This window comes from Lissotriton vulgaris, chromosome 1_1 (genome assembly GCF_964263255.1).
Source record: "Lissotriton vulgaris chromosome 1_1, aLisVul1.2, whole genome shotgun sequence".
NCBI classification, from domain to species: Eukaryota; Metazoa; Chordata; class Amphibia; order Caudata; family Salamandridae; genus Lissotriton; species Lissotriton vulgaris.
This window is the reverse complement of record NC_141685.1, coordinates 196,071,277-196,097,803: the sequence shown is the minus strand read 5'-3', so window position 1 is coordinate 196,097,803 and position 26,527 is coordinate 196,071,277. Positions and strand designations below refer to the sequence as shown.

The window sequence follows — 26,527 nt, the reverse complement described above, 5'->3', positions numbered from 1 at the left end:
TCACTTAATATGCATCTGCAAAGGTCTGGACAAGGAGCGCCGACAACATCTAAAGCCAACCCTAAAGAAACTGGGAATAAGGACATGCCAGCAGGCAGTCAAAGCATGCTTCGATGGAAAAAACATCCAATTTGCAAGTCATCTGGTAAAATTCCTGGAAAAAGATGGTAAGAAGCAGAATGACAGAAGGGAAAGCCCGAAAGAACCTAACCCACACAACATTTAACTCCGACTACCGCCCTAGTAAGCCTCTACCACAAACTCAAGCCACGATCACCACGGACGGATCACAAACTCCTAAGAATCTGTAAAGGCTGCAGGGAGTCTGTGGGCTTGCTTTTTATTTTTTGACATCCCTTAGAAGGTCCTGCGCATAACTGCTTCAAAAGCCCATTGCGTTACGGACAAGAATAAAGACTCTTCCTGTTTACACATGACTTAGTATTTAGATAAGCGAAAGCCTACCGTCTTGCAACATATATTGTTTTAGCTTCAAGTAGTTCTTAGAACATTTTTAAGTTTATTTTACTGAAATGTTTGATAGCAATGTTTTATTAGACAAAAATTTCACTTTAAGTTCACCTACATGTAAATATGCTGATTGCAATGGTTTTAATTAACTGAGCAATAAAGAATTACTTACTTATTGTAGCAGAAGTAGGAGTCTAGGAAGCGTGTTTCTAGATTTGATATGAGCATTTTGTGTTTGAGATTCTTTTACAGCACTTTTGGTTAAGTTTGTTGGGTAGATGATATAGAATGAGTTGTATCCACCAGGAGATAGGAGGGGCTTCAGTACCTTGATTCAGGATGATACCATGATAAGGTCAGTGGACAGGGAGGAGCTAGAATGATGATGAGGAGAATTGACGTAGGACACTAGTGGAGGGAACTCGCTCCAAGATGTCTGTCCCTTTAGAAGATAAGGGAATATTGTCCTATTTCTGTTTCTGTGGCTATACTGGGATGAATAGTCCTATGTCACTATCTTTGCATGCTGAATGGGAATGGGATAGAGCCTCATGGACTCAGAGTGCACAGAAGGAAATCAACAGGCAGGAAAATGCCACTTGTACCCAATCACCACAGTCAAACCAGTAACAGTGTCCCATTGAAAACAAACTAATTAACCACATGCACGTCTCATTAGGAGAATTCACAAGGGACAGAAGACTCCTAAATCAGCCTCGGTATTCCACTCAATCAATCAATCAATCATGAGTTTGTTAAGTGCGACTACTCACCCGTAAGGGTCTCAATGCACCGGGGAAGAGGGGAGGTGGGGGTTCCAGTCCATCAAACTCTGTCGAAGAGCCAAGTTTTGAGGTTTCTCATGAAGATGGGGAGAGATGTAGTCTGTCTGAGGTGGAGCGGTAGGGTGTTCCAGACTCTGGCAACGAGGAAGGACAAGGAGAGGCCTCCCGATCTGGTCTTTCTGGTGCAGAAAACCACAGTGTAGGAGAGCTGGGCTGATCGTAGGGTCCTTTGGGGTGCGTGGAAGATGAGTAAGCTGTTCAGGTATGCTGGTCCGGTGTTGTGGAGGGCTTTGCATGCATGGGTGAGGATCTTGAAGGTGATTCTAGTCCCGATGGGGAGCCTGTGGAGTGTGCGCAGGTGCTGAGAAATGGGGCAGTGTCTTGGCAGGTTGAGGACCAGTCTTGCAGCGGCGTTCTGGATGTTTTGTAGCTTGTGGATGAGGTTTTTGTTTATTCCGGCATAGAGTGCATTGCCGTAGTCGAGTCTGCTGATGATGAGGGCGTGAGTGACGGTTTTTCTGTGCTCGAGGGGGATCCATTTGAAGGTATTACATAGGAGGCAGAGGGTATGGAAGCAGGAGGATGTGACGGAGATGATCTGGCGGTCCATTCTGAGCTTGGATTCCAGAATGATACCAAGGTTTCGTCCGTGGTCCGTGGGAGTGGATAGGCTTCCGAGGTTGGGGGCCACCAGGTGTTGTTCCAGGTGTCGGGGTGTGGGCCCATGATGAATACTTCTGTTTTGTCGGTGTTGGGTTGTAGATCGCTGCTTTTCATCCATTTGGCGACAACTTCCATGCCTTCTTGAAAGCTGTGTTTGGCTGCATTGGGTTCGCTTGATAGGCAGAGAATGAGTTGGGGGTCGTTGGCGTATGGAACAATGTTGAGTCCATAGGTTCTGACGATGGGGGTGAGCGGAGCCATGTAGACGTTGAAGAGCGTTGGGCTAAGGGAGGACTCCTGGGGGACTCTGCAGGTGGTTGGTGTAGGGTCAGAGAGGAAAGGAGGGAGTCCAAACCCTTGCGTTCTGCCGGAGAGAAAAGAGAAGATCCAGTGGAGGGCCTTGTCCCGAATCCCTGCGTCGTGTAGTCTGCGTGTTAGGGTGCAGTGGGAGACTGTGTCGAAGGCCCCTGAGAGGTCGCGTAGGACGAGGGCTACTGTTTCTGCTTTGTCCAGTAGGGAGCGGATATCATCTGTTGCGGAGGGCGGTTTCTGTGCTGTGGTTTTTCCTGAAGCTGGATTGAGACGAGTCGAGGATGTTGTGCTCTTCGATGAATGTGGCGAGTTGGCTGTCGATGGCTTTCTCGATGACTTTTTCTGGGAACGAAAGTTTTAAAACCCTTCTCAAATCCTGAAGTGTGAGACATAAGTGTGCTGGTGTCCGGCAGGAAGGGCTCAGTTGGAATCTCCATACTCACCCAGGGGAGGAGAGGGATAGTACGTAGTGTGACCAACTGCCATGGGTGCAAATTCAGGAAGGTGAGTGTGAAAATTCAGGACAAAGTGTCAAAATTCAGGACAGAAGGTCAAAATTCAGGACAAAAGGTACGTTTTACAGATACATCAGAGGAGATTGCGCAATAGCATATACGTCAATAGACACCAGAGTTAAATTGACATGTTAATAGTGGCATAATAATTGCAGGTTGGCAAAGAACACAGAAGTCTTTGCCATTAGCCCTGTCGTCAATTTCAAAATGCAGTGCACTGGGAAACCCATAGCATGGCTCTTATTTCAGCTTAAGTTGAACTTAGTTTGTTCTTTATTCATCCTTCAGTGAACACTGGACAGATTTTTTGAATTTTACTATCAAGTATGTTAGCAAGAGCACTTCTGATAAGCGCATCAGACAGCTTATGGATTCCACCATAGTTGCAAGGTGTTGTTTTCAAGAGCAGAATGCAGGCCCAGACACACCACATGCTGTAACTGCAGCATGGCCTATTGTCATTCTGTCTGAGTGAATCGGCCACAGGCAGTATGACAATGGGGCTAATTGACAGAATGCAAGGGGCTGTTGAAGCCTCTTTGCTTCATAGAAATGTGAGCTGGCCCCTAACAGTGGGGGCCCGATTCACAGAACGAACTTAAGACAAAATCCTAAACATACTACTTTTGGTATTCACAGAAGTTAGGATTTTGTCTTAAGTTTATCTTAAGACAGACTTAAGACAAAATCCTAACTTAAGTCTGTCTTAAGTCTGTCTTAAGACAAACTTAAGACAAAATCCTAACTTCTGTGAATACCAAAAGTAGTAAGTTTAGGAGTTTGTCTTAAGTTAGTTCTGTGAATCGGGACCTGAGTCTTTATCAAAGGGGGTATCGCAGATTCCTGGAAACCCCAGAATTACGGACAAAAAGCATCCAGAAAAGAATTATGATAGACAATGGACTTGGCAATAAAATGATGGAAGGTCTGTGAAATTTATGGATGGTTGATCACCCTAGCTAGTACAGGAATGCAGCCGGATAAGGAACAGTCTGTTGCAGGGGGTGTCATGAACAAAGCACTGATATTCTTGGCAAAAATAGCATTGAGGGACAGATCTACCAAGGCTATTAAAAACTGTGCTCTTTACATTAGCTACCTACAGATTGGTACCTGTGCTCATCGAAATACTTGAAAGGCATTGTGAGATATATTCTTTATACACTGCTTGTTATTTGTGACAAATGTTTCAATAAACAAAATTTTGACAAACAGATAACATTCGACTGCACTGCTGGAGAGCAAGAGAGACAAGAGCTGAAAGGTGGCTGTGATACAGCTGCGTCACCCAGGGAAACTCTGGGCAGAGCAAATCAAAATTGGACCCTTCGCCGGCGATCCGCATACACAAGGCAGGGGGAGGCGAGAGGGGTTTGTCTCAATGAGGGACTCGGTAGACCTCGGGCCCAGGAGTTAACAACATGCAAGCTGCTCCAGCTGCAGGAGCAATGTCTCTGCCCACAATCTGTACACAGCGGGCAGAGAGGTGAGAAGTGTTCGTCTCAGTGAGTGACCTCTCGGCAGGCTGAGAGGCGAGGGTGGACCCTTTGTAAAGAAGCTAGAGCAAACCCTCTGCCCACAATCTGTACACGGCGGGCAGAGAGGTGAGAAGGGTTTGTCTCATTGAGAGTCCTCTCGGCAGGCTGAGAGGTGAGGGGGGACCCTTTGTAAAGAGGCTAGAGCAAACCCTCTGCCCACAATCTGTACTCGGTGGGCAGAGAGGTCGGAAGTGTTTGTCTCAGTGAGTGACCTTTTGGCAGGCTGAGGCGAGGGGGGAACATTTGTAAAGAGGCAAGAGCGACCCCTCTGCCCACAATCTTTACTCAGCAGGTAGAGAGGTGGGAAGTGTTTGTCTCAGTGAGTTACCTCTTGGCAAGCTGAGAGGCGAGGGGAGACCCTTTGTAAAGAGGATAGAGCAAAGCCTCTGCCCACAATCTAAACATGACGGGCAAGGAGGTGGGAAATATTTGTCTCTGTGAGTGACCTTTTGGCAGGCTGAGAGGCAAGGGGGGACCCTTTGTAAAGAGTCTAGAGCAAACCCTCTGCCCACAATCTGTACACAGCGGGCAGAGAGGTGGGAAGTGGTTGTCTCAGTGAGTGACCTCTTGGCAGGCTGACTGGCAAGGGGGGGACCCTTTGTAAAGATGCTAGAGCAAACCCTCTGCCCACAATCTGTACTCCGCAGGTAGAGAGGTGGGAAGTGTTTGTCTCAGTGAGTTACCTCTCGGCAGACTGAGAGGTGAGGGGGACCCTTTGTAAAGATGCTAGAGCTAACCCTCTGCCCGCACTCTGTACATGACGGGCAAGGAGATGGGAAGTGTTTGTCTCAGTGAGTGACCTGTCAGCACGCTATGAGGCGAAGGGGGGCCCTTTGAAAGGAGGCTAGAGAAAACCATCTGCCCACAATCTGTACACGGCGGGTAGAGAGGTGGGAAGTATTTGTTTCAATGAGTTACCTGTCTGCAGGCTGAGAGGAGAAGGGGGCCCTTTGTAAGGAGGCTAGAGCAAACCCTCTGCCCACAATATGTACTTTATACGTTTATCTTGGCAATTATTTATGCCTTTTGTTTTAATGCTTATTTATGATTTTAAATATTGATTCATCAAGAAAGACACATCATCCTTATCACAGGATGCCACATTATTAAAACATATTTACAAAACAACAGTGAATTGTGCATTTATCAAATCTGTAATAAATCATACAAGTGTTGTATATTTTTTAGAAAACAAACAAAAACAAAATGTCATGAACATTTCTTATGAACATATTTTCAGAACATATAAGATCTTTCATGTGCAGTTGCCCAATAAACAACTTGTTGACAACTAGAATAGCCTTGTTTCAAGAAACCTATTAATTGTCTCTATTTGATTAAGGCATTTTTGGGAATTATGTATCCAGTTATCTGATTATTCACGGAATGAATGCCATTGCCAATTTGTTTCGAGTTCTGGTTCAAAGTCACTGGACTCTCATCAGGGCTGTGTTGATCTTTTCATTAAACCACTATTCATGACAAAGAAACAAAACATGTGGGATTTTATTTAAATCGCTGCCTCTATCTATTCAAGGTTGTCTTAATATATTTCGCATAAGTCAGGACCACATACCTTCATATTTTCGCGAAGCTAGTGAATTTAAAATGTCGAAAGTGTCGAAATTGCTGGTGGTATAGTTCTGCAACAAAATGCAGTTTTTAATCAGGTTTTGCTCTCATAGTGTCACATCAACATTTACTTTTTGTAAAAAGGGGAATGGGCAAAGGTTCTAATCAAGTTTTACCTCATTCGTAAATGTCAGATACAAATCGGGGTAATCGCCGGTATTTCCTTTTGTTTGGCCTAATGTGAACGAATCAAAAACAGATAATTGATCCTGTAAAGAGAAAGGTAATTGTGCTATGATCTTTAAGCACGCATTCAGTTTGAACGTGCCGGGCAAAAAGAAATGAATACTCACTGTTGGCAGGGTGTGCCTTTTTCTAAAATAGTGCGGCTGCCGCTTGTGGGATTATTTGTGTGCGAGGCTGCAAAAAGCAAGAATTGCATGATGAATACAGTGCTCGATCGAAAGTTCAGGCAAAGTTCTGTGGTTACACAGGAGGGAAATCTCACCTTCGCATCCGCGTTTAACATGTCGGAGGTCTGTTCCTTTTTCAATTGCCGGCTGAACAAGAATGGCGATTTAGGCAAGAACGCCATATTTTCAAATGTTTTCCGCTGAACCAATCACAGTGCAGCATCTGTCCTGTTGAGGCGTGATGCATTTTGGGATTTGTAGTGTTAGTAAGCCATTTAGCAAATAAATGCATCGTAAATTTCGTAATAGTCGATTTGAATTTCATGGTACATCTTAAGTTGCTAAATTTTAGCATAGCAAAGCACTTTCAATACAAGGAGATCGATGTTTGGGATCAATCCCGGCTATCACCGTCCAGCGGAAATCATTTTCAGTATGGTTTTCAGTCAAAAAATGTTCAACCATTGGTGCCGTCAGTACCTTTCTCTTAATACTCGATTTGTGTTGTGTGATTCTTGAGTTGATTTGCTGACATGTTTTCCCAATGTATATTTTATTGCATGGACATACCACAGCATAAATAACATTTTTTGTCTTGCAGTTAGTAACCATCTCATGTCTCCATTTGATTTCATTATGAATACATTCATTGCCTTCTATAGTGGAATTGCAAGCTACACACTTACCACATTTGTGGTGTCCACATATAGGTTTAAGATTCCATTGTGCAATTAAGTCACTCTTTGGTTTTGGTGGTAAACAGTCATAATATCGATTCCAAAATATAGAATGAACATAATATCGAAGTAAAAATATAGAATGGACAAAATATCGAATGTACACAATATAGTGGTTAAAAATATCGATTTTAAGGTAAGTAATATCGATTTTCAAAATATAGAAGTCAAAATATCGAAGTATACAATATAGGCATTGAATATATCGATTTTTTAATAATATCAATTTTTTTAAAGTGTTTTGTATGTTAGTATATGTGTGAAAAGTGTATATAAATTTTTGTAATGTATGTTTAATGTATTTTAAGTAATGAATTTCATGTTATTTAATTTTTGCGTAATTTAATTCTGTAGCGGGTTGTGGGTTTATAGGGGAATAGGGTGGGAAGTAATTTAATTATATTAAATTAAATATTATTTTTTAGCAATTATTATTAATTTTCAATTAAATTTAGCTTTTTAGTTCTGTAGCGGGTTGTGGGTTTATAGGGGAATAGGGTGGGAAGTAATTTAATTGTAATTATTTAAATATTTGTATTTATTTATTGGTATTCATTTTGAATTTATTGTTATTTTTTAATTGGTAATTAATTTTTATTAATTGCCAATTAATTTGTATTAATAGATTAATTGTTAATTATGTTAATTTTCTAAATTTATTTTCTGTAGTGGGTTGTGGGCTTATAGGGAAATAGGGTGGGAAGTAATTTAATTGTAATTAAGCAAATAATTTTTTTCATTCATTGGTATTGATTTTAAATTTATTGGTAATTAATTTTTAATTGGTAATTAATTTCTATTAATTGGCAATTAATTTTTATTAATTGGTAATTATTTTGTATTAATTAAATATTTGATAAATATGATAATTGTATTAATGTATTTTCTGTAGTGGGATGTGGGTTTATAGGGGAATAGGGTGGGAAGTAATGTAATTGTAATTAATTACATGTTAAAAATACTTTTTGTGTATTGATAATTAATTTACTGGTAATTTTTAATTGGTATTAATTTGTATTATTAATTAGTTTTTGTTATTGAAAATTAATTATTTGTTAAATAATTATGAATAGGTTATTAATTTTTAATAACTAATATGTAGTTGTATTTCTAATTAATTATTACATAATATTAAATTGGTTAATAATTTCAATTAATGTTTTATTGGGATTGATATTTAATTTATTTTTAATAATATATTGAATCATTACTTTCCCTACTGTTAAACTCACTGGAGTGGGAATAGTAATTTTCACCCTCCCGCTATCCAACGCTTTCCCTACTGTTGCACTGTCTGGAGTGGGAATAGTAGTTTTTTACCCCTATGCTATCCAACCCTTTCCCTACTGTTGCACTCTCTGGAGTGGGAATAGTAATTTTTACCCCTACGCTATCCAAAGCTTTCCCTACTGTTGCACTATCTGGAGTGGGAATAGTAATTTTCACACTCCCGCTATCCAACGCTTTCCCTACTGCTGCACTCCCTGGAGTGGGAATAGTATTTTTTACCCCTACGCTATCCAACGCTTTCCCTACTGTTGCACTCTCTGGAGTGGGAATAGTAATTTTTACCCCTACGCTATCCAATGCTTTCCCTACTGTTGTACTCACTGGAGTTGAAATAGTAATTTTTACCCTTCAAATATCCAACGCTTTCCCTACTGTTGCACTCTCTGGAGTGGGAATAGTAAATTTTACTCCTACGCCATCCAACGCTTTCCCTACTGTTGCACGCTCTGGAGTTGGAATAGTAATTTTTACCCTCCCGCTATCCAACGATTTCCCTACTGTTGAACTCTCTGGAGTGGGAATAGTAATTTTTACCCTTATGCTATCCAACGCTTTCCCTACTGTTGCACTCACTGGAGTGGGAATAGTATTTTTTACCCCTACGCTATCCAACTCTTTCCCTACTGTTGCACTCTCTGGATTGGGAATATTAATTTTTACCCCTACGCTATCCAACGCATTCCCTACTGTTGCACTTTCTGGAGTGGGAATAGTAATTTTTTACCCCTACGCTATCCAACGCTTTCCCTACTGTTGCACTCACTGGAGTGGGAATAGTATTTTTTATCCTCCCGGTATCCAACGCTTTCCCTACTGTTGCACTCTCTGGAGTGGGAATAGTATTTTTTACCCCTATGCTATCCAACGCTTTCCCTACTGTTGCACTCTCTTGAGTGGGAATAGTAATTTTTACCCCTACGCTATCCAACGCTTTCCCTACTGTTGCACTCTCTGGAGTGGGAATAGTAATTTTTACCCTTATGCTATCCAACGCTTTCCCTACTGTTGCACTCACTGGAGTGGGAATAGTATTTTTTACCCTTACGCTATCCAACGCTTTCCCTACTGTTGCACTCACTGGAGTGGTAATATTAAATGTTACCCTCCTGCTATCCTACAGTAAAATATTGTACATTTTTTATTAATAACTTAAATTAATTATAAGGTTATTTGAGTTTTTAAAAATATGTTTTAGTTAATTATATTTATTATTTCATTAATTTTAAATTACTTTTAAGACATTTAAAAAAAAATCGATATTTTGACTGACTATATTTTTTACAGACTATATTTTGGATTCAATATTTTTGTACTTACCTGTTTGTAGATAGGAATTCGAAATTTTGGCATTCTATATTTTGGTGACTATATTTTGGTAAGTCTATATTTTGTCATTCTATATTATGTCAGTGATCCGGTTTTGGTATATGGCTATCAGCTCGAATAATTTGCTGGCCAATACTTGGATTCTTACGCATTGCAAAAATGGGTTTTTGTAGGGGATATTCTAGATTCTCTAAAAGGTGCCAGTTTCTTAAAAGGATTTGTCTAAACTTGTTCGTGTGTGACCCATATGTAGTCACACAAACAAGTTTATCCAATCCACCTTTCTCTTTAGTCTGTCGGAGACTTTCCCTTGGGATGAATCTCGCTCTTTTTTTGGATCGCTTCAGTAGTTTCTTGGGGTAACCCCTCGTCTCCATTTCTTTGCAGAATGACGTTGCATGATTTTCGAAGTCGACCAGATCTGTGCAATTTCTTCATATCCTTAACAGCTGACCATAAGGAAGATTTTCCTTAAGACACTGAGGATGTGAGCTTTTATAATGGATTATGGTATTTTTATCTGTTATGTTATGTTATGTTATGTTATGTTATGTTATGGGTGTCTTTAATAGCGCTCGGCTACTCCGAAGAGTGTCCTGGCGCTTTCTAACCCACAACAAACTGCAAAGGGCAGGCACAAAGGAGAAAAAGAGCGAGCAAATTACTGACCATAAAGCCACGTCTTCAGGTCCTTTCTGAAGGCCAGCAAATTAGATGTACTGCGAAGCAACAAAGGAAGGGTATTCCAGAGCTGGGGCGCCAGGCGTTTAAAAGAACGTCCCCCAACCCTTGCTTTTTTGACAGCAGGGACAACGGCAAGGCAAAGAGATTCCGATCTTAAGACTCTAGCCGGTTTGTAGAAAGCAAGCCGTTTCTGGATGTATTCAGCTCCCACAACATGAAATGCCTTATGCGCCAGCGTAAGTGCTTTGAAAACAATCTGCTTCCGAATAGGCAGCCAGTGTAAGGAGTGTAAAAGGTCCGAAGCTCTCGCTCGGCGATGTAGGCCGAAAATGGCTCGAGCGCCGAGTTCTGGACCACCTGTAGTCTTTGGAGAAGATATTCAGGCAGACCCAGATATAAGACATTCAAATAGTCCAGTCTCCAACCAATAAGGGCCTGGACCGTGATCTTCCTATGCGCCAACGGGAGCAGGGGAAGGAACTTGCGTAGCATTTTGAGGAGGCCTTAACAGGTGCCGGCCAATCCAAGGATCTGGGACTTAAGCGTCAAGCCGTTGTCAATCTTGACCCCCAAGTTCTTGGCAATCAGAGAAGATGACGCGGGAGGGAACATGTTCACCGGCCACCACTCCTGCCAGCTCGGGTCAGACTGACACCCGAAGAAGAGCACCTCCGATTTATCTGGGTTGCACTTGAGGCTGTTTCGCTGAAACCATTCGAAAACAGCCCCAAGACACCCATGAATGCTCTCTCCGTCAAACTCAGCCCCCTTTCCACAAGTGAAAAGGAGCTGGGTGTCATCTGCATATGACACGATCTGAGCCCCAAAAGACTCCGCCAGCACCGCCAGAGGGGTCATAAAGATATTAAAGAGAGTCGGGCTCAGCACCGAGCCCTGCGGGACTCCAACCTCCAGAGGCGGTACTTCGGCCGAGTACGGAGGGGCCCAGACCACCTGATGGCGACCAGCCAAATAAGATCGAAACCAGCTCAACACCGTCCCTCTCAGACCAATCTCATAGAGCCTGCTGAGGATACCCTCATGAGGGACGGTGTTGAAGGCCGCCGACAGGTCTAGCATTACCAACATGGCCCTTCCTCCTGCATCCAGCACTTCCTTGATGGCCTCATTGACCTCCAAAAGCGCCGTCTCGGTTCTTAGGTTGGTCTGGAAGCCCGACTGGGTGGGGTGCAGCAGGCTGTGGGTTTCAAGGAAAGTAGAGAGCACAGTGTGCACGTGCTTCTCCACAATCGTTGTGAGAGCAGGCAGGAGGGAAATCGGCCTATAATTGGCATGTAGCTCGGGGTCCAGACCCGGCTTTTTGAGTAGTGGAACAACCATCGCCTGCTTCCAAACCGCAGGAACCACACCCCTAATCAGTGACAGATTGAGAATCTGTCTCCTTCCTATACAATGATGTTGTTAACCTTTGTTTGTCAGTGCCTACTAGAACATCAAGAAACGTCATCTTACTCTTACTGGACTGGATGGAAAACTTAATGTCCTGATGTCTTGCATTCAACCAGTCATGAAACTGGTTAAGCTCTATCTGGCTCCCCTGCCACAGGAGCCAGATATCATCAATGTACCTGAGCCATTGTAGTATGTTGTTGGTAAACGGATTGTTGTTATTAATGAATCTTTCCTCGCATTGTGCCATGTATAGAACTGCCATCTCCGGCGCATAAGGACAACCCATGGCTGTCCCTTTGATTTGGACAAAAAAGTCATTTTCAAACTTGAAGTAATTACTTCTGAGGGATATTTCTGCCAGTAGGATGATAAATGAAGTGGGAACCCTGTGTGATCTTTCTCTCTGTTCTAGGTATAGTTCCATTACTTGGAGTGCCTCATCCTGAGGGATCTGAGTATACAGAGAGGCGACATCCAATGTCGCCATTAACTGTATCTCATCGTCAAATGCTTTCCCTTCAATCTTTGTGATGAAGTCAGTTGTGTCTCTTACATAGGATTTGACACCCTGCAAAAATGGTTTTAGAAAAAAGTCAATATATTTTGACACTGGCTTTAGTACAGAGTCACAACCCGAAACAATCGGTCTTCCGGTTTTACTATTCTTATGTATTTTCGGCAAAAAATACAGTACAGGTGTTCTCGGCAGTTTTTTGTTCAAAAATTCGAACTCTTTAGGGCCTAAGAAACCTTCCTCCAGGCCCACTTTGGTTATTTTGGCAATTTTGTCCTGAATTTCATGGACAGGGTCTTCTTTTACCAGTCTGTACCATTCTCGGTTATCAACATGAAGTCGGCCCTCAGTTATATACATTGGTCGGGCCAGATCACTACTGCCCCGCCCTTATCGGCCTGTTTGATCACAATCGAGGTGTCCGTCTTTAAATCACGAATAGCTGTTATTTGTCCCTTGCTAATGTTATTCTTGGCAAAGGTTTTCATTTTTTCCAGTTTAGTAATGGACGATAGAACAGCTTTCTCAAAAGCATGAATTTGTTTAGGGATATTTTGTGTTGGAAAAAAATTTGATTTTACCCTCAGTCTAGTAGTTTCCGTACTAGATGTGGATTTGGCACCGGCAAAAAAGGTTTTTAGCCTAATCTTGCAGCAAAAATCCAATGCCTCTAGTTTCAATTTAGTGAAATCAGTCCGCCTATAAGGGACAAATTTTAGTCCTAAGCTCAAAATCATTTCTTCATCCTTCATTAATTGTTTGTCTGAGAGGTTGACTATAGTTGAATTGTCTAGTTTTTGTAGAACCTGCTTCTTGTTCTCATCTCCCAGGGTTGTTTGAAACGAACCCTTGGTTGTCCGCCTTTGTCTAAAAAAGACGACGAGGAAGTAGAACCTTGTTTTTTAGAGGTGCCTGGTCTAGAGTCAGGTGAGGAATCAGATGATGAAGTTTCTGAAAAAGTGGTGAATCTATTTTTGGATCTACCATGAAAGGAAGTTAAACCTCTTCTTTATTCTGCCAAGGTGTAATAGTCCTCTTTTAGAAATGGGTAAACCTGTTCAATATTGAAAGTTTTCGAGTCTTTTTCAAATTGAGCAGTTTTAGCATTGATCGTATTGTCTTTAAAAGTTTGGATTTCTTTTTCAATTTTTTCCAATAAAGTTCTAGCTTCTGTCGCAGTTTGATTATCCGAAATTGTCTTAATTAGTTCCTCAATTTCCCTCTCTTCCTGGCTACAAAGTCTCTGTGCTGTTTCTATAGTGTGTACCATTAAATCCCGGCTACATTTTGTATTTATATAACTGAAGCCTTTCTTATATTCGGGGTTGTTAGAACTAGCTATTTCTGGTTGGCTAAGGCTGACGCCAAAGCTAGGCAGAAATCACCATTCTAGTCAGGGCAAGGGAGTCACACGCCAAGATAACCCCTGCTCACCCCCTGGTAGCTTGGCACGAGCAGTGAGGCTAAACTCGGAGGCAATGTGTAAAGCATTTGCGCCAGCACACAACAGCAACAACATCCTAGGCACACCACAAAAGGAACTCCACACAAGGTTATTTATAAAATAACTTTTGTATTGTCAAATCACATCAGATAGAAATCACACATGTACATTGTGCCAACTGGCACAGGCAATATTCACAAGGGATTATTTACAGGACAGGGCCACCTGGGCCCCTGTCAGAATCAGCACTTAGTAGAAATTAGAATAAGTATAGCACAAAATAACAGTTATAAATCACATCCAGTAACTACTGGGAACAGGTAAGTACCACCTACGCAACCCTAAACACCTTAGGAGAATGTCACGCAGGGAACCAGGACCTCACTAGGACCACCTGTATTAGAAAGAACAACCACCTAAGAATAAAATACATTTAGGGGTATAAACAAGAACATTACCCATGATGCATGAAACACATTCAGAGGAGTAGTAAAGGAAAACACATGATGCCTAAATACATTCAGAGGTGCACGGACAACCACCTAAGTATCACACAGCGTTTAGGGGTCTAGGAAAGAACACATTACCCATTATGCATAAATATACATTCAGAGCAGTAGTAAAGGGAAACACATGATGCATAAACCTACACATTCAGCGGTGTTAAGAATAAAGCACATGATGCATCACAAACACATTCAGAGGTGCAGCGCTCGGAGACACATGACGCCTAAAACATTCAGAGGTGCAGCGCAGGGAAAGAAAGACACATGATGCATAAAAACATTCAGAGGTGTAAAATCAAGGAAGACACATGATGCATAGAAAACATTCAGAGGTGCCAGAACATAACTCAATAGGGCAAAAACACATGATGCATAAAAACATTCAGAGGTGTAAGATCAAGGTGCGTAATCATATTAAATGCATTACATTTCCTAGCACCACATCACATTGCGCAAAACTCACATAAGGCAATTACTATCACATAGATAATCACATTGCGCCTAAATTAAATCACATACCAGCCCCCACCTAATAAAAGGGACTAAAAGAGCCCTGTGTCCAGAATGTCAGGGCGCGCTGCCATGCAGCGCCAGTCAGGGGTGCGCCACTGGCGCAAAACCTAAACGTAGCAGGTGCCCACTACTTGCTGGGCACCTGGGAACCACACAAGACCTAAACGGTGCAGCTGCCCACTAATTGGTGGGCAGCTGGGAATCATCAAAACTGCGACAGGGCCCTCACTGGCCCTTAGGCGCAAACTGCGCCCACGTTGGAGCCACACAGGTTCTGGGCAACACTGCGCAGAACGTTGGAGCCACACATGCTCTGACCATACACATAGCCAAACGTTGGAGCCACACAGGCTCTTAAACAAATACTGCGGCCAAATGCTGGAGCCACACAGGCTCTTAAGACATCATGGGGCGAGGGAGCCATCTAGCTCCTTAGGGCGAACATGCTCTTGAGCCACTCAGGCTCTTTAAAACAAATATGGCCCCTCTGAGCCACACAGGCTCTCTAAACAATGATGCCCCCACGTTGGAGCCTCTCAGGGCTCTAAATTGCAAATGCCCATGAGCCTCTCTCAGGCTCTAAATACCCAAACTGGCACTCAAGCCCCTCTGGGCTCAACAATGAAGAGGCTGGGGCCGAGCCTCGCAGGCTCGGACGGGAACAGGTAGGCGGAGTCCCTCTCGGGGGACTCGATATCCCTTGGAGCCCCACGGGCCTAGGAGCACAACGAGCAGCCCACTGGAGGGGAGGGGCAGGCACCGGCAAAGGTGCCCCGACGCCCCCTCCCCTTCTCTGCACTCACCGGGTCGGTGCGCCGGTCTTCTCTCTCTCCGCAGGGCTCCCTCGGCACACGAGAGCCCTGTTCACCGGCCGCTATGCTTCTTCTTCCCCCGGGCTGCGGGGCGGTACTTCCGGCCGGTCGCGCCAGGATTGGCCGGCCGGCCAACCACTTCCGGGTCGCTGCGGGCAGCGCAGCAGCCCTGCTTAGGCAGGCAGGCGGGGAATCACTTCACCGAGGGGTGGGCTCCCTCGAGGTGAATTTAGAAAGTTAAGACTAGCGGCATGGCTGCGGGGCAAATGCTGGGTGGGCACCTGCTTCAACATATAAAAGCGCTCCCCAAGCGCTAAAGGAAATTTAAAGCGCTCCATGCGCTAAAATAGCAAGTCAGGCGCTTCTGCAGGAAAATGCAGCTTCTCCATGCTGCAAAGGTCCCAGAGATTCCCAGGGGCAAAGCAAAGTCCCCCCCATCAGCCCAGGCAAGGCAGAGGGGTCCCCCAGGAGTCCTCCAGGCATCCAGGAGCTCGGCAGGGCCAGGGATTCCCCTGGGCCCAAGCAGCAGCACGCCCCTGGCAGATTCAAGTCAGAAAACAAGAACAAATTGGAAGGGGACACACCCCCTTCTTATACAGAGAAAATTATTTGAAGTCTTTGTGTAGGCAGTGTGAGAACCAGCTAGAACTGGTTTTAGGTAACTCTCTTCAGTGTCAGGGACAGAGGTGACAGTCGCCCAGCGGGAGGTGGAGCCAGCATTGTGGTCAGGTAGGCACAGCCCTAGTCACTCCCAGGTGCCATCTCCTCCCACTTCCCTGGCAGCAGATGCAGCCTTTCATCCACGGGCTGACTCAGACAACCTCCTGGGGCTCCCCAGCCCCTGCCGTCCTCAAACCAGACAGTCAATCCACAAGCAGGCCCAGGCACTCCTGGAACAGGCTCACCAGCCAATCACACGCCAGACACAAATTACACAAATATGCCAACTTCTAAAAGTAGCACTTCTAGACTAGACACAATCAGGCCGCATATACAATTATGCAGCATTCAATCTCACGAGTTTGCACATATCAAACTTGCCCCTGCACTCCCCACACATCAGGAACTACCATGGGCATACATATTCCCCATTCATTCCTATGGGAGGGCAGGTCACTCACCACACATACACAGAGAGCTCAAGCACTTTACCCTGCACCACAGTGAAAAAGTGCACAGAGGCCTAAAATCACCAACACCAGGTCACAGAAACAGGCTAGGAAAAAGCAAAAAGTCTTGGGGTGAACCTGCCAAAAGGGCCGGGTCCAACAGGGGTCATCAATAAAGATGACCGGAATATTTTTAACTTGGAGTCCCCGTGGGATGGTGCCTGCTCGCAAATTCTGTAGAAGGAAGTAGCCTTGGAGCTCAGTTCTTATATGTTTTTTGTGTAAACGAGTCAATTTTTCTGCCTCATTCTGCTGTTACCGGCGATTACCCCGATTTGTGTCTGACATTTTACGAATGAGGTAAAACTTGATTAGAACCTTTGCCCATTCCCCTTTTTACAAAAGGTAAAGGTTGATGTGACACTATGAGAGCAAAACCTGATAAAAACTGCATTTTGTTGCAGAACTATGCCACCAGCAATTTCGACACTTTCGACATTTTAAATCCACTAGCTTCGTGAAAATATGAAGGTATGTGGTCCTGAATTATGCGAAATATATTAAGACAACCTTGAATAGATAGAGGCAGCGATTTAAATAAAATCCCACATGTTGTGTTTCTTTGTCATGAATAGTGGTTTAATGAAAATATCAACAGAGCCCTGATGAGAGTCCGGTGAGTTTGAACCAGAACTCGAAACGCGTCGGCAATGGCATTCATTCCGTGAATAATCAGATAACTGGATACATATTCCCAAAAATTCCCTGATCAAATAGAGACAGTTAATAGGTTTCTTGCAACAAGGCTATTCTAGTTGTCAACAAGTTGTTTATTGGGCATCTGCACATGAAAGATCTTATATGTTCTAAAAATATGTTCATAAGAAATGTTCATGACATTTTGTTTTTGTTTGTTTTCTAACAAATAATCAACACTTGTATGATTTATGACAGATTTGATAAATGCACAATTCACTGTTGTTTTGTAAATATGTTTTAATCACCAATCACAGCGCAGCATATGTCCTGTTGAGGCGTGATGCATTTTGGGATTTGTAGTGTTACTTGTCCATATAGCAAATAAATGCATTGTAAAGTTCGCAATAGTCGATTTGAATTTCATGGTACATCTTAAGTTGCTAAATTTTAGAAACAGGTTGTCTCCTGTTTGGTCTGCTGGGAATTAATTAGAAAATTAGCGGAGAAGCCGTTTGAGATATTATAAAGGCAGATCTCATACCTTATTAAGTTCACTCATACAATTCAATCCCCGGTTGATACTATCAAACGTTATGATCAAATACGCTTCTTTGCGTAGCAAAGCACTTTTAATACAAGGAGATCGATGTTTGGGATCAATCCCGGCTATCACCGTCCAGCGGAAATCATTTTTAGTATGGTTTTCGGTCAAAAAATATTCAACCATTGGTGCCGTCAGTACCTTTCTCTTAATCCTCGATCTGTGTTGTGTGATTCTTGAGTTGATTTGCTGACATGGTTTCCCAATGTATATTTTATTGCATGGACATACCACAGCATAAATAAAAAAAATTGTCCTGCAGTTAGTAAACATCTCATGTCTCCATTTGATTTCATTATGAATAAATTCATTGCCTTCTATAGTGGAATTGCAAGCTACACACTTACCACATTTGTGGTGTCCACATATAGGTTTAAGATTCCATTGTGCAATTAAGTCACTCTTTGGATTTGGTATATGGCTATCAGCTCGAATAATTTGCTGGCCAATACTTGGATTCTTACGCATTGCAAAAATTGGTTTTTGTAGGGGATATTCTAGATTCTCTAAAAGGTGCCAGTTTCTTAAAAGGATTTGTCAAAACTTGTTTGTGTGCGACCCATATGTAGTCACATAAACAAGTTTATCCAATCCATCTTTCTCTTTAGTCTGTATGAGACTTTCCCTTGCGATGAATCTCGCTCTTTTTTTGGAATGCTTCAGTAGTTTCTTGGGGTAACCCCTCGTCTCCATTTCTTTGCAGAATGACGTTGCATGATTTTGGAAGTCGACCAGATCTGTGCAATTTCTTCTTATCCTTAACAGCTGACCATAAGGAAGATTTTCCTTAAGACACTGAGGATGTGAGCTTTTATAATGGAGTATGGTATTTATATCTGTCTCCTTCTTATAGAATGATGTTGTTAACCTTTGTTTGTCAGTGCCTACTAGAACATCAAGAAACGTCATCTTACTCTTACTGGACTGGATGGAAAACTTAATGTCCTGATGTCTTGCGTTCAACCAGTCATGAAACTGGTTAAGCTCTATCTGGCTCCCCTGCCACAGGAGCCAGATATCATCAATGTACCTGAGCCATTGTAGTATGTTGTTGGTAAACGGATTGTTGTTATTAATGAATCTTTCCTCGCATTGTGCCATGTATAGAACTGCCATCTCCGGCGCATAAGGACAACCCATGGCTGTCCCTTTGATTTGGACAAAAAAGTCATTTTCAAACTAGAAGTAATTACTTCTGAGGGATATTTCTGCCAGTAGGATGATAAATGAAGTGGGAACCCTGTGTGGTCTTTCTCTCTGTTCTAGGTATAGTTCCATTACTTGGAGTGCCTCATCCTGAGGGATCTGAGTATACAGAGAGGCGACATCCAATGTCACCATTAACTGTATCTCATCGTCAAATGCTTTCCCTTCAATCTTTGTGATGAAGTCAGTTGTGTCTCTTATATAGGATTTGACACCCTGCAAAAATGGTTTTAGAAAAAAGTCAATATATTTTGACACTGGCTTTAGTACAGAGTCACAACTCGAAACAATCGGTCTTCCGGTTTTACTATTCTTATGTATTTTCGGCAAAAAAAACAGTACAGGTGTTCTCGGCAGTTTTTTGTTCAAAAATTCGAACTCTTCAGGGCCTAAGAAACCTTCCTCCAGGCCCACTTTGGTTATTTTGGCAATTTTGTCCTGAATTTCATGGACAGGGTCTTCTTTTACCAGTCTGTACCATTCTCGGTTATCAACATGAAGTCGGCCCTCAGTTATATACATTGGTCGGGCCAGATCACTACTGCCCCGCCCTTATCGGCCTGTTTGATCACAATCGAGGTGTCCGCCTTTAAATCACGAATAGCTGTTATTTGTCCCTTGCTAATGTTATTCTTGGCAAAGGTTTTCATATTTTACAGTTAAGTAATGGACGATAGAACAGCTTTCTCAAAAGCATGAATTTGTTTAGGGATATTTTGTGTTGGAAAAAATTTAGATTTTACCCTCAGTCCAGTAGTTTCTGTACTTGATGTGGATTCGGCACCGGCAAAAATAGTTTTTAGCCTAATCTTGCAGCAAAAATCCAATGCCTCTAGTTTCAATTTAGTGAAATCAGTCCGCCTATAAGGGACGAATTTTAGTCCTAAGCTCAAAATCATTTCTTTATCCTTCATTAATTGTTTGTCCGAGAGGCTGACTATAGTTGAATTGTCTAGTTTTTGTAGTACCTGCTTCTTGTTCTCATCTCCCAGGGTTGTTTGAAACAAACCCTTGGTTGTCCGCCTTTGTCTAAAAAAGACGACGAGGAAGTAGAACCTTGTTTTTTAGAGGTGCCTGGTCTAGAGTCAGGTGAGGAATCAGATGATGAAGTTTCTGAAAAAGTGGTGAATCTATTTCTGGATCTACCCTGAAAGGAAGTTAAAGCTCTTCTTGATTCTGCCAAGGTGTAATAGTCCTCCTTTAGAAATGGGTAAACCTGTTCAATATTGAAAGTTTTCGAGTCTTTTTCAAATTGAGCAGTTTTGGGATTGATCGTATTGTCTTTAAAAGTTGGAATTTCTTTTTCAATTTTTTCCAATAAAGTTCTAGCTTCTGTCGCAGTTTGATTACCTGAAATTGTCTTAATTAGTTCCTCAATTTCCCTCTCTTCCTGGCTACAAAGTCTCTCTGCAGTTTCTATAGTGTGTACCATTAAATCCCGGCTACATTTTGTATTTATATAACTGAAGCCTTTCTTATATTCGGGGTCATCAATAAAGATGACCGGAATATTTTTAACTTGGAGTCCCCATGGGATGGTGCCTGCTCGCAAATGCTGTAGAAGGAAGTAGCCATGGAGCTCAGTTCTTATATGTTTTTTGTGTAAACGAGTCAATTTTTCTGCCTCATTCTGCTGTTACCGGCGATTACCCCGATTTGTATCTGACATTTTACGAATGAGGTAAAACTTGATTAGAACCTTTGCCCATTCCCCTTTTTACAAAAAGTAAATGTTGATGTGACACTATGAGAGCAAAACCTGATAAAAACTGCAATTTGTTGCAGAACTATACCACCAGCAATTTCAACACATTCGACATTTTAAATCCTCTAGCTTCGTGAAAATATGAAGGTATGTGGTCCTGACTTATGCAAAATATATTAAGACAACCTTGAATAGATAGAGGCAGCGATTTAAATAAAATCCCACATGTTGTGTTTCTTTGTCATGAATAGTGGTTTAATGAAAAGATCAACAGAGCCCTGATGAGAGTCCGGTGACTTTGAACCAGATCTCGAAACTCGTCGGCAATGGCATTCATTCCGTGAATATTCAGATAACTGGATACATATTCCCAAAAATTCCTTGATCAAATAGAGGCAATTAATAGGTTTCTTGCAACAAGGCTATTCTAGTTGTCAACAAGTTGTTTATTAGGCAACTGCACATGAAAGATCTTATATGTTCTAAAAATAAGTTCATAATAAATGTTCATGACATTTTGTTTTTGTTTGTTTTCTAAAAAATATACAACACTTGTATGATTTATTACAGATTTGATAAATGCACAATTCACTCTTGTTTTGTAAATATGTTTTAATAATGTGGCATCCTGTGATAAGGATGATGTGTCTTTCTTGATGAATAAATATTTAAAATCATAAATAAGCATTAAAATAAAAGGCATAAATAATTGCCAAGATAAACGTATAAAGTTTTGTTTATCTTTTTTCACATTAGAAGAATTTTTTGAAATAACTTTGAGGACAGGCACTTTCTTTATGTATTTCACAATCTGTACACAGCGGGCAGAGAGGTGGGAAGTGTTTGTTTCAGTGAGTTACCTCTTGGCAGGCTGAGAGGCAAGGGGGACCCTTTGTAAAGAGGCTAGACCAAACCCTCTGCCCACAATCTTTACTCAACAGGTAGAGGTGGGAAGTGTTTGTCTTAGTGAGTGACCTTTTGGCAGGCTGAGAGGTGAGGGGCGACCCTTTGTAAAGAAGCTGAAGCAAACCCTCTGCCCACAATCTGTACATGACGGGCAAGGAGGTGGGAAGTGTTTTTCTCAGTGAGTGACCTGTCGGCAGGCTGAGAGGCGAAGGTGGGCTCTTTGTAAAGAGGCTAGAGCAAACCATCTGCCCACAATCTGTACACGGCAGGCAGAGAGGTGGGAAGTGTTTGTTTCAGTGAGGGACCTCTCGGCAGGCTGAGAGGCAAGGGGGGACCCTTTGTATATAGGCTAGAGCAAACCCTCTGCCCACAATCTGTACTCGACAGGTAGAGAGGTGGGAAGTGTTTGTCTCAGTGAGTGACCTCTCGGCAGGCTGAGAGGCAAGGGGGGGACCCTTTTCAAAGAGGCTAGAGCAAACCATCTGCCCACCATCTGTACACGGCGGGCAGAGAGGTGGGAAGTATTTGTTTCAGTGAGGGACCTCTCGGCAGGTTGAAAGGCAAGGGGGGGCCCTTTGTAAAGAGGCTAGCGCACACCCTCTGCCCACAATCTGTACTCGACAGGTAGAGAGGTGGGAAGTGTTTGTCTCAGTGAGTGACCTCTCGGCAGGCTGAGAGGTGAGGGGGGCCCTTTGTAAAGAGGCAAGAGCGACCCCTCTGCCCACAATCTGTACTCTGCAGGTAGAGAGGTGGGAAGTGTTTGTCTCATTGAGTGCCCTCTCGGCAGGCTGAGAGGCGAGGGGAGACCCTTTGTGAAGAGGCTAGAGCAAACCCTCTGCCCACGATCTGAACTCAGCAGTTAGGGAGGCTATAAGTGTTTGTTCCAGCAAGAGACCTCTCGGCGACAAAGAGCCGGGAAGGGTCAGTCCCGGTGAGGGTCCTCTCAATCAGTAAAGGATTCCCTGGCCCCCTTCTGGGTCCTGGGAAATGACATGGAGGCGATCGGCACAGGTCGATACCAGAGCAGTTACAAACATGTGTCTTTTGTATGCTGCTGAGAGTCAGCAGCTGGGCAGGAGGAGCCTTAGAGGCGGTTCTGATGGCTTCTGCGGAATTTAAATCCAAAAGGAAATCCAAGCCAGGTAGCCTCTTTGGGGCGCAACCTTATGGAACACTCATACCCACACACACAAACACATACACACAAACACTCATATATATACATTTGCAGACATTCATAGACATGCATGCACAAAAAACACACAAGGGAAACTGATGCAGAAAAATGGTCTTGTGTACACATACACAGATGCACAGAAGTCCATGAATCCACACATGTACACAAAGACAGACACACATACGCTGACGCTGAGGGACACATGCACAGACACACAAGGATGTATTCGCAGACACAGAGTTGTGTGTACACACATGTGCACATGCAAACATACACTGATGCATGCAAGTCACCAAATGGGCACACACATATGCAGACACATACAAAGACACGAACAGGCACACATGCGTACACACTCATGTGCACATGCAAACACACTTGGAAAGCAGACAGACAATGACACCTGAGCACACGTATGCACATGTAGACATGTACAGATGCATGGAGTCGATACGCATACACACACATGCAAACACACAAAATACTTATATAATAACACATGAGTAGAAACTCACGCATAAACATGGGAAATGGGTGCAGACAATGAACTCTTGTGCCCACGTACATGCTTGCAAACATGCATGGAAGTCAAAGAGTACTCATGCACTCCTTCAAGCAAAACCCATATAAATGGCGTGCGACTGGCACAACTAAGATAATTTCAACTGCAGCCCTACCTAACACTTAAAGGGGAACAAACTGACTTTAAACATTTGGTGCTACCCCTGACTACACAATGCAATCACCACTACCCAAAGACAACACAGATGAATGATAGAAGTGTAGCATTAACCATGCTCAACTCTGTATAAGAAGCTGGCAGTGTCTTTGATGCTTATAATAGATTTATCCTATTGCTGTGTCTCATGTCTCCTTGGCAGTTACATCACTATATGCGTAATCTTCATTTTACAACCACCTCTGGTGAAGAGATCCACTTCAATGATCAAGGAGAGCTTCCTGCAAGGTTTGACCTTTTGAACTGGATTTATTATTCTCATGTAAACGTCACGACCAACAAAGTGGGAAGCTTCAGTATCAGCTCATCGGGGGAGGCACAGTTCATACTCAACGACAGCGCCATCTGGTGGCACCATAACTTTACGCAGGTAAGATCATCCACATGGGTAAGTCAAGACTCAAAAAGAGGCCTGAATCAGACGAGACTGAAAACAATGGCCCTTCCTACACTGGTCCAGGAAGGGCCATGAAACTCTGTCAAAGGCCTTTTCTGCGTCTAACGCGATCATCACTGCTAGTTTGGTGTTGGAGGAGGCACAGTTAATTATATGGCAGAGGAGTCTTGTATTGTCTTGGGATAGTCTGTTTTTAAGGTAGCCCACTTGCGTTTTGTGTATGAGGTTTGGGAGTTGTGCGTTGAGTCTACCCGCTAGTATTTTTGCGTATATTTTGCAGTCTACGTTAATTAGCGAGATATGTCTATAGTTCTGCGGAAATTGCATATCTTTGCCATCTTTGGGGGTGACAATGATATTGGCCTCTGCCATTGAGTTTGTCATCTTTCTTGCTCTGATACAGTGTGCGAAAACCTCTTTCAGTGTGTTCCTAATATGGGGGAGGAAGTGTTTGTAGAATTTGGCTGTGTATCCGTCCGGACCTGGTGCCTTATTGCCTTTTAGGGCCGCTACTGCTAGATCTATTTCTGCCCCTGTTATTTCAGATTCTAGTGATGCGCATTGTGCCTCTGTTAGTTTGGGTAGGCTGAGTTTGATTAGGAGAGTTGCTCCCCCGTCGGGGTTGAAGGTCTTTGTCTTCTTTGTATAATACCTCATAGAATTCTTTGAACACATCAGAGGTCCTATCTCTGGAAAGAGGAACCTGACAAGGTTGCCCACTATCCCCGGCCCTGTTCCTACTGACCCTAGAACCCCTACTGACCATGATCAGGAACAATACCAAGATCAAGGGGGTGGAGGTCAATGGGAACACGGTCAAACTAGCAGCATATGCAGATGACATACTCATTGTGACAGAGGACCCCGAACCCTCAATAGAAGCACTAATGAACACCATCGAAGTTTATGCCAATGTAGCAGGGTACAAGCTTAACAGAAGCAAGTCCGAATGCAAGCCTCTCAATGTTCACACAACCAGGGAGGTGTTAGGAAACTCCGGCCTACTCTGGCAGAAGAAGGCACTGAAATACCTAGGTATCTACTTTGACAGGGACTTCAGCCTCAGGTCAACACTGGAGCATAACGAAAAATCAATACTAAACAAAATAAAAGACAGCCTTGACACGTGGTCCCCCAAGTACGTTAGTTGGTGGGGCAGAGTAGAAACCATTAAAATGATGCTAACCCCAATGGTCAACTACCTGCTGAGTATGCTGCCACTGATAGTCACTGAAGAATTCCACAAAAAACTGAACACAATGATAAACTCGTTCCTCTGGAGGGGTAAAAAAGCAAAGATCAGTCTCCAGAAACTCAGGCTCAGCAAGGACCTAGGGGGGCTTAATGTCACAAACTTTAAGACTTTCCAAACAGCCTGCCTGGCCAGACAAGGCATATATTGGCTCACGCAGGAACAGGGTTACACACCAGCCTGGCTGGAGCTAGAGAAAGCTCTGATGGGAGACATAAACCCGGTGGCCCTCCTCACGGCTAACAAACACCCGGCAGCCACCAACATAATCCTCAGAAACACCAAAAAGGCCCTCCTGTAAGTAGACAAAAGAATGGAGAAAAGTATAAAAAACACAAAAGACGAATCCATTTGGTTCAACACAAAAATCAAATACAAGAACAGCATACTTAATATAACCCCCTGGCTCCGGCGAGGTATTCACACCCCATCCCAAACTAGAGGAACGAGGGTCCCCGGCCACCTTCTTCAATCTACAAAAGGCGCACGGCCTCCCTGACAAAGAACTATATAACTTCCTCAAAATCAAAGAGCCAGAGCAAAACTAAGCAAAGAGGTGCCAACAATACACCAATACATGTCAAATCTCAACAAACTTGGACACCAAACATCACACCTCGACAAACTACTTAGGGCAAAAACAACAAATTTGAACAGGAAAGTCATGGATCGCTGGGAGACACTAAACGAGGGGCGGCTTAGCGAGAAAGAAAAAGCCCTCCTCTGGGCCTCGGCCAGCAGGCACAAAGTCACCTCAACACCAGCGCAAACAAAATTCTGGCTCCTACACAGGGCGCACTGGCCCCTGGCATGCCTAGCAGCGGTCGGCCTAACTGACAACGACGTATGCTGGAATTGTCAGAAACAGAGAGGGGACCAAGAACACATGATAGTCCATTGCTCTAAAGTAAAATATTTCTGGGGAAAGTAACAGAGTTCATCCACAATGTAACTGGGTACACTCCAAAAATAGATCTCCTCAGCATAGTTTACGCATTCTCTGCACCGCAGATTCAATCTGCCAATGACAGGAGCCTCATTGACCTGCTCCTCATGGCGGCAACCCTGTCTAACTGGAAAGATACAGGGAGGGCCACTTTCAAAGTATGGTTCAACTGGGTCACCTTCCTAAGGGGTGCTGACAACATAACGAAAAACCAAACACCACAAGTTGGACGCAGCAACGAGATGTGGCTCTCCCTGGACAGATACCTTGCCTCACAAAAAC

The 26,527-nt window shown here is 43.2% G+C and overlaps 1 protein-coding gene across 1 annotated transcript in view; it reads left to right on the top strand.

Annotated features, from left to right (window-relative positions):
- LOC147738162 (vomeronasal type-2 receptor 26-like) overlaps positions 1 to 26,527 on the top strand; it is a 500,017-nt gene that overhangs the window by 356,757 nt on the left and 116,733 nt on the right. The window contains exon 2 of the mRNA XM_086935914.1: positions 23,793 to 24,020. Within this exon, the coding sequence (XP_086792040.1) occupies positions 23,793 to 24,020 (228 nt within the window). The remainder of the gene's footprint in view (positions 1 to 23,792; positions 24,021 to 26,527) is intronic.